This window comes from Coffea eugenioides, chromosome 3 (genome assembly GCF_003713205.1).
Source record: "Coffea eugenioides isolate CCC68of chromosome 3, Ceug_1.0, whole genome shotgun sequence".
NCBI lineage: Eukaryota > Viridiplantae > Streptophyta > Magnoliopsida > Gentianales > Rubiaceae > Coffea > Coffea eugenioides.
Genome location: NC_040037.1, coordinates 11,693,362 through 11,702,373, shown reverse-complemented (window position 1 = coordinate 11,702,373; position 9,012 = coordinate 11,693,362). Strand labels below are relative to the sequence as shown.

Sequence of the window (9,012 nt, the reverse complement as noted above, 5' to 3'; positions counted from 1 at the left end):
TAAAAAGTTTATTTTAAATGTCATTAAAGAAATTCAACATCAAATAAAAAAGTTTAAAAGTGTGCTAGTGTCTACAATCTATTAATTTTGCTACATTATCTTATCTTTCCTCCAAATAAAGAAGATTATAATTTGTAAATTGAATCTTGATAACAAATAAGAATCGTTACCCTAGAGGTATTTTCTTGATTAGGTGGATGCCCAAACCGCTTCCATATTTTAGTTTGTTCATACCATTCTTCGTTTTTGATCAAATCATCTATTTTTAATCTTTGAATTTTCTTTTGCACCCCTAATACTATTTGAAACAGTTGTTTGTAGTTAATGAAAATCACAAAAGGAACTGACTTTTTATTATATCAAACTGAATTTTATCTAACTAAAGAATTACTTGTTCAAATACCTGAACGACTTGTTTGGATTGCTAACTTTTGGAAAAAAAAATAAAAATTCAGTCACTTATTTTACCTCACATATAACACATTTTAAAATTTTAATAATTTTTCAAAAAGTGCAATTCAAACCACCAAATTTCCATTTGAGAGCAACCACCATACTTTGGCATCATGGTTATAATGTAGCCAATACTTTCTTCCATCGAAGTGTGCTGTGTCAAAGAATGGTTTCTTGTGAGAGGCTTGAGAAACATCCAAGCATCACACTGTATTATTTTGGAACCTTTGAAATTCTAAATAGATGTAGGGAAACCCTTTTTTGAAAATAAATTAAAATGCAATTTAAATTTTATTTAGTAATAAGTATAATAGCACAAGAAAAGTTAAGAGAAATCTCTATTTCGCAACGAAGCGTACTCTATTTGATAATACACTTCATTTATAATTGATAAGTGATGAATTCGAGTAAGCACGGAATAAATATAGAATACTATTGAGCAAAAAAATATAAATAAAAATAATGTCTATTTCAGCGCACTATAGCTTCAAAAGGCGTGATATATGCTTCTTTCAGTAGAACCACGCCATAGTCCTTCCTACACTCGTGGCTCGGCCGCTCGGGCAAAGCCTTTCTTTCACATATGCCGACTTGCGAATTTCCTCACACATTCACGGTCCACCTGAGCGGAAAAGAACCACCAATTACAATGCTCAAATCCCTTTTGATTGGAGAATTTCCCGCCTACAGTCTGAGGAATTTAATCCACAGTTCTAGCAGCCATTGATGCACCACTCTCAACTCCTTCACCAACTGAAACAATGCATAAAATTCCAAGCTCTTATAGAAGGCCAAAATATCCATGCCCACATACTCAAAACCGGGCTAGACTGTTATTTACCCCATTTTTCCAATGTCCTGATAGATTTATATGGAAAATGTGGCCTCGTTCAAGATGCCTTGAAGGTGTTCGAGAAAATGCTTCACAGAGACTTGTTCTCTTGGGCATCAATTTTAACCGCTTATAACCAAGCATACCTTCCCCACCGAACTCTTTGCCTGTTTACCAAGATGTCCTGGCTGGATTACCTAAAGCCTGACCATTTTGTTTTCTCGACCCTGATCAAGGCTTGTGCCAGCTTGAGTAATGTAAGGCTTGGCGAACAAGTGCATGCCCGATTTGTAGTATCACCGTATTCACATGATGATGTTGTTAAGTCGTCTTTAGTTGATATGTATGCGAAATGTGGATTTCCTGATAATGCTCGTATTGTTTTCGATTCAATTTGTTCGAAAAATTTGTTTTCTTGGACTGCTGTAATATCAGGGTATTCTAGGAGTGGTAGGAAATTTGAAGCTGTTCAAATGTTTCAAAGTTTGGAAGATAAGAATGTGTATGCTTGGACGGCATTAATATCTGGATTGGTGCAGAAAGGACATTATGTTGATGCATTTGAACTTTTTGTGGAAATGAGAAGAGAAGGGGTTGAAATCACGGACCCCTTTGTTCTGTCAAGCATCACTGGAGCTGCTGCTAGCTTAGCAGCATTGGAGCTTGGAAAGCAAGTGCATTGCTTGGTTTTGACCCTTGGTTATGAATGTAGCATGTTTGTTAGTAATGCGCTTGTGGATATGTATGCTAAATGCAGTGATGTGTCCATTGCAAAGAAGATTTTTGACAGCATGTGGGAGAGGGATGTGGTTTCTTGGACCTCAATTATAGTCGGTATGGCACAGCATGGGCGAGCCGGTGAAGCATTGGTCCTTTATGATGAGATGATTATGGCTGGACTGAAGCCAAATGAGGTGACTTTTGTAGGACTAATATATGCCTGTAGTCATGTGGGATTGGTAGAAAGAGGTCGTGGACTTTTCAACTCAATGGTCAAGGATTATGGATTGCTTCCATCTCTGCATCACTATACGTGCTTATTGGATCTATATAGTCGATCAGGGCATCTTGATGAGGCAGAAGATCTCCTTACAGCAATGCCTTTCCAGCCTGATGAGGCTGCCTGGGCAGCCTTATTATGTGCTTGTAAGCGGCATGGAAATATCAAAATGGGTGTTAGGGTGGCTGATCGTCTACTGAGCTTAGGACCAGAAGATCCTTCAACTTGTATACTGCTGTCTAACGCTTATGCTGGAGCTGGTATTTGGGAAAATGTGTCAAAGGTGAGAAAGTTAATGACACATATGGACACAAAAAAGGAGCCTGGTTACAGTCGGATTGACCTGGGAAAGGAAAGCCTTGTTTTCTATGCTGGGGAGTCATTGCATCCTATGAGAGATGAGATTTCTACTCTGCTTAAAGAGATGGATGCGGAAATGCGGAGAAGAGGTTATGTGCCTGATACTAGTTTGGTTTTGCACGATATGGGGCAGCAAGAGAAAGAAAGACAGCTCTTTTGGCATAGTGAGAGATTGGCTGTGGCTTATGGGCTGCTAAATTCTGTTCCAGGGGCTGTAATACGCATAGTAAAAAATCTGAGAGTTTGTGGAGATTGTCATAATGTGCTCAAGTTTATTTGCTCCATAACAAATAGGGAAATTGTTGTTAGGGACTCCACCCGGTTCCATCATTTCAAAGACGGGAAGTGTTCATGTTGCGACTTTTGGTGATCACTGATCACGGAGGAGAAGGTGGTAGGGTTATAATAGCTCAGATTATAGGAGGAAGATGGTCACAGCCAAGAAAGAAGTGTTTTTTGATTCTTCTCCATACTCTCGCAAGATTCAAAAAACTGTCCAACTTTATAATCCAGAATCCTGAGATGCAATGCAACACTTTGATCAAGGCTTCATGATATGAAATTCTCCAGGATGTCAGGGTTGATGGCTGTTTTAGGCTGTCTGATTAAGTGCTTGGGCCTTGTACACAGATTTGACGGGAGTCTCCAGAATCTAAACATGTATCCCCTACTAAAGGAGCTGCCTAAATTTGCAAAAAGAGACCCATTGCTTGCTTAACATGAACATCAAGCAATGCAGCAGTAGATGATAACAGAGAACGGGGTAAATGAGTTGCAGTAGGTGCCGTTCATGGAGGAAAATAGTTATGAGCCAAGAAAGAGATATATGTTCCTTTTTCCAGCACATACATTTGCAAGATTCAAGAAACTGGTTATTTAAACTCCAGAATTCTGAGATGCCATAGGCATCAATGTGATGTGTAATTTCTCTATGACGTCAGTGTTGATGGCTGCATTTGGCTATCCGATTGAGTGCTAGGTCCTTGTACGGTTATTTGATGGGAAACAACAAAGTGTAAACATACATCCAAAAATGAAAAACGCATCTCATACTCAAGGAGCTCTGCAAAATTGCAAAACCTACCACTTAGCTTCCTTTATGTGCATCACAATTAGTGATGCTGAATATCCAGATTTCTCTGTAAAGAGAAACGGTGGTTATTACCTTCACTGTATTCCAACATTGGGGTCTGCACAAGATCACTCCTCGGCTTTGTTGATCATATGCAATCATGTCAAGAAAATACGCCTGAAACTCCTCTTTCAAAACAATCAGGTATGGTTTGTAATACTATTGGATAAAGTATTATTTGAATAATTATTATAACACTTTTTATTATTTGAAATAAAAAAAAATGGTTGAAAATATAAAAAAAATGAATTGAAAAATATATTTATGATGCAAGAAATATTATTTGAAAAAATTTGCTATCCAAACACTCACTAGTTTGTGCAGTTTGTACGATCAAGCATGAAACAGCAGAACCTAACTTTGTGAAAGTATAGTTTGCATTACAATAATCTCTGTTGAATTAAGGCACATAATCAAATTCATATAATGTTGCATCCCATGCCTGCAATATTCTTTTTAGTTTACAAGAAATGTTTTATGATGCTCATATCCATATATCGGAAGTGCAGTCACCCCCAGGATATCTCATCTCATGTGCTAAGGAAGGACCATCTGGTTCAGCCCCAAAGTCAACAAAAAAGTTGGGATTGATGGTCAGACCACCTTTCTCTGTGTCAACATCAATCTGTATGATATGCCCTCCCTTCTCCACAAGATCAGGGTAAAACTGGCGATCCCAAGCACTGAAGAGTGAGTTGGTTGCATAAAGCCGCTTTCCATCTAAACTCAACTGAATCATCTGAGGCCCTCCTCTCAGTTGGTTCCCCTTTTTAACAAACAAAATCAAGAATTTTAGTCAATCTTTTCATCTAAAAACGAAACAAAAAGTAAAACATTTAAAAAAAAAAATCTGATGTAACATGGACACTTATATTGGCTAAAGTGTGTGAAACTTGAATAGCAAACTCACATCACCAGAAATTCTAATTAAAGCTACAGATCAAAATTTACCTGGATTTCTGGGACATCAACTTGATATGTTGTCCCATCTTCAGCTTCAGCAACTACAGATCTACCTTTTCGAAACAAACCTCCAACCCATATTTGCCCAGTAAGCTTAGGGCTTTTAGGGTCCTCAATGTTATACTGGCGTATATCACCATGAAGCCAGTTGGCCAAGTAAAGGAAACGATCATCAAGAGATATAAGAAAATCTGTTATTAGACCAGGCATTTCAGGAAGGATCCAATTCTGCACCTTCACTGATTTTACTGATATTGATACCTGTAAGATCATTTAGCAATAAGTCAATTGCGAATTTATTTACCATCTCACTTGACTGGCCAAAGCAATAGATATTTGGGCATACCTCATGGCTCCATGTGTCATCTGGGTTTTTAAAAAATCGTACCATGTTGCTGGTCAAGGCACAACCAACAAAGCCAGTATCTTTGGATGGATCATGCAGGAACCTAATCTGTAAAAAAGTAAAGTTTTACCAGAATCAATGACCAATAAATTATACAAATCTATTTACCGATTAAAAGAATAATGCAAGGATACATTCCTAAATATGATGTGACTTTTGCTAGTCAAGTCATTGACAACAAAATATCTGATGGAAGATGTCATCTCACCTCCAATGGTATGAGTCCTGTGTTGCCAAGATCCAATGTCTGTTTTAATTCACAATCAGGCCAGCTATAGACATGCAAATGCCGTCCATAAAGGCCATCTGCAACATGCTGGAGGTTGAAACCTTTGGTAAAAGCGGCTGGGGCTCCCCACGAAGTGCTGATCATGGTTTTGTGCCTTGGCTGGTACCAGAAATCATAACCATAAAGCGGGCTATGTCCAGGTTTGTCCCACCTATTACAAGGACAGGCAGAAATAGTGGTCTCATTATGTTCTGTCATACTCCCAATAACTTAACTTTTTTGTTGCAGAACATGTTGTCAAAGTTTGAAACTCCAACATACAGGTAAAGTAGAATCACATGGAGAGAGGAAGACAACTAAGCAAGATACTGGACTGGATTTGTGCTTTTTTTTTTAGCATCGCAATTATAATTTAAGATTAGGGTGAACATGTTAACTAAATAGACAACTCGTATGCTCATAGAGTACGAATGACAATACCTTCCTTTCACATTGAATTCTGAGTCAAGCAAAAGGAAGCCGTTTCCTTTGGCATTTCCATCTTTATCTCCAAGACATGACACCATGATATCACCAGAAGCAAGACAATGGGCAGTGTGCGGAAATGCTAAACCAGTCTTCTGTATGATATCTTCACGCTCAACAACCTTGTGCAGAGCTGGAGCCTTTGGGTCCTCCTTTGTATCAACAGCGTATATGCGTCCAGATCTGAAAGAGTACCCAAACTAAGCATAGGGATATTACCTAGTTTCTATTGAGTTAAAACTTGACAAAATTTTTTTGGTGATATCACTCATAGCAAGTAAAATTGAAAAAAAGAGCATTTTGCAGTAAATGTAGAAGAAAATGGCTGTATGCAGCAAAAAGAAAGTATATAGAGTTTCAGCTTCACTTCGATACTATTTTCAGACATTGAATATCAATTTTAACTCTGTCAGCTTCAGGTCACCAATATTTGCAGATGTGGTGATTATGCATAACATCTTTTAACTCTATCAACCATATCGTATGGACCAAATGTATGAACTTCAACAGATACTCTGCTTGATAGCTATCCAAAAAAGATTATGACCCATTAAAGTTTCTTATCACTATGAATTTACCAGTTTAGAACATTCATGTAAATGGTTTTCATGCTGAAAACATCAATGTCACTTTAGGAGAAGTCTCATGAAAAAGATAAAGCAGTTCTTCTCAACACCTTCAAAGTTCCAACTGTGATTTCTAGACAACAGGCAGGACAAGTGTATTTTTTCAGCTTCGATTACGTATCAATGGACTATGATAGTGATCGTTTGAAAAGCATTTTTAAAGATGTTATCCCTTACATTAACGAAGGCAAGACAAGAAATCTCCGAGTAGCTGACGGATCTCCATGGCAGGAGCTGCAGGCATTCCATCCTGAATGATGTAGTTCATCACCCACATAGGGCATAGGCAGCCTGTGGATAACTTTTGAGTAAGTTGGTGAACTTGGATCTACATCGACTGTGGCCAAGTAGTCAGGCTTCTCCTTTCCTGTTCCTGTTATTGAATGGAAATCTCTAAGCTCCAGAAAGATTTCTTGGCAAGCTTTGATATGATCCATTAGACCCCTTTAACTCACACATACAAGTCGGAATAAATAAAACCTATAAACATCCCACATGAAGTATTAACTAACAATGCCTGACACAAAATAGCCGACATGGAACAACTAATAGGGTAGAATCATGTATACAGAAAACAAATTCTTCTTCCCAGGAGATTGACAATTCCGTTCTCCAACAAACAGAATATGGACAATTTTCATCAGAGAACTGCAAATATCCGCTCTAACAGGGTTGTTCTGTAAGGTCATTCTCCGCAGCTTCGGCTAGTTTGAATAAATACTGGACACATCAAAACCTTACCCTACTCCTGGGGAAAACCTTAAACATGGTCCAATAAAACTGCTGAAAGCCGTTGTGCTATCTCAATATATGCTGAATTAAGGCATGTAAGAAATTGCTTAATTAGAGGCCAGAAAACAATTCAAACAACAGATTCACAAACATTCTACAGTAGCTCAATTTCTTCTTGGTACTCAAAAATTAATTTTCCCGTTTGCCCCACAATAAAAGGTAAAAAGTCCAGATTCAAGATTCGATCAGCATGATTCCATTGACCCCAAAATCTCATCAATAAACAAAACTAACCGCAACCAAACTTTTCTATCCAACAGGCAAACATATTGGAGCAAAATCAATAATCACTCAATATTAAAAACCAAAAAACGAAAGAAGACATAATTATTATTCTCAACAAAGTCTTAAATCCAATTTTTTTTTTTTTAAAAAAAAAAAAAAAAAAAAAACTGCTGTCATCAAAGTACTGATTAAACAGCAAAGTCAGGGGAAAAGGAGATCAAGTACCTGTATAGACACAGGTAACATAAATAAGACATTCTCTGGGACCAGACATGGCCTCAAGCGGGCTAGCATAACCTGGACCCTTTTCACTGCAGCAGCTATGGCCATTTCTAGTCACTACATCAGTTGCAACAGCAGCGGCCATCTCAATCCCTCCTCTGTTTCTCTTCCTCCCTCCGCACCTATTACTTCCTCAAAAGCTACAACAAAGCAAATCAAGAACATCCCAACTTTTACAACCCCAATTTATTAGAAGTAGAATACTAGCGGTACGATATTTTTACATGGGATGCAATCAATTGCTTACCAAAGCCACGTTTGAATATGAACAGGAACAAACGTTGTTATCACCATGTAGTTAACAGCGTGGATGGACGAGGACTAATTGAAGTTAATTTGGTCAGTCATGCACGTCTTTTGTCTGGTTCTGCTGTGTTCCATATCTGGAGATAATGTATTTTAGCCGTCTAAGCGGAAATATACCCTCTGTGCATGTAGCCGGACTTAGGTGTCCAGGTGGGATGTATCAATTTTTTATGGACGTAAATCACGTAATCCCAGGAAAATCTTACTCAGGATTTCAAAGTTAAATACAAGGGATTATTTTAGAAATCTCCCCTAAGGTTTCTCATAATATCATTCAGCTCCCCTAAGGTATTTAAAATCTCACTTACCTCCCCTATCACTTTGACAAGATTAAATATTCCTGTGAAAAGTCACAAATTGGCAACATTACCCTTGCTCTTAATAACCATTTAACCAAAAACTAAAATAAAATAAAATTTTAAACCAAAATGTGCAGATTAAAAAAATAAATTGAGATCTAATAATTGTCCATATTTCTTTATATCAAGGTCGTGGTGGGATAGTAAAGAACGTGAGTAAATTAAATTTAGTCAAAATCAATAACTTAGAAAGATTTTGATGAGTAATTGACACCTTGAATAATTTCATGGATATTTATAAGGAAGTCAAGAAATTTTTTTAGAAAATACATTTTAATACATCATGTACTTAGTTTAAATTGTACTAAAAATTAAAATAATATCTTCATACGTGTGAATTTTTTAAAATGTAAATTTTACTTTTGTTCCAATACAATAAAGATATATAGTTCAAGTCAAGAAATTTACACCTTATAAAAATTTAACCTTATTTTATTTTTTATTGTCATTGTAAACTTCATAAGTAACATAACATAAGAGTAGTATTGAAATAAAAGTTTTATCTTTCTTGTATTTCCTCCA

The 9,012-nt window shown here is 37.0% G+C and overlaps 2 protein-coding genes across 2 annotated transcripts; one reads left to right on the top strand and one right to left on the bottom strand.

Annotated features, from left to right (window-relative positions):
* Positions 1–1,106: 1,106 nt before the first annotated feature.
* Positions 1,107–3,056, top strand: LOC113766868 (pentatricopeptide repeat-containing protein At4g14050, mitochondrial-like). Its single transcript, XM_027311030.1, has one exon. The coding sequence runs from the start codon at positions 1,180–1,182 to the stop codon at positions 3,013–3,015; it is 1,836 nt and encodes a 611-aa protein (XP_027166831.1). The 5' UTR covers positions 1,107–1,179; the 3' UTR covers positions 3,016–3,056.
* Positions 3,057–4,101: 1,045 nt separating this feature from the next.
* LOC113765266 (selenium-binding protein 1-like) lies at positions 4,102–8,248 on the bottom strand. The gene is made up of 8 exons (XM_027309383.1): positions 8,073–8,248; positions 7,769–7,965; positions 6,704–6,899; positions 5,856–6,083; positions 5,355–5,586; positions 5,087–5,194; positions 4,729–5,001; positions 4,102–4,543 (listed from the first exon to the last, which is right to left on the bottom strand). The coding sequence occupies exons 2-8, from the start codon at positions 7,908–7,910 to the stop codon at positions 4,262–4,264; spliced, it is 1,461 nt and encodes a 486-aa protein (XP_027165184.1). The 5' UTR covers positions 7,911–7,965; positions 8,073–8,248; the 3' UTR covers positions 4,102–4,261.
* Positions 8,249–9,012: the final 764 nt, after the last annotated feature.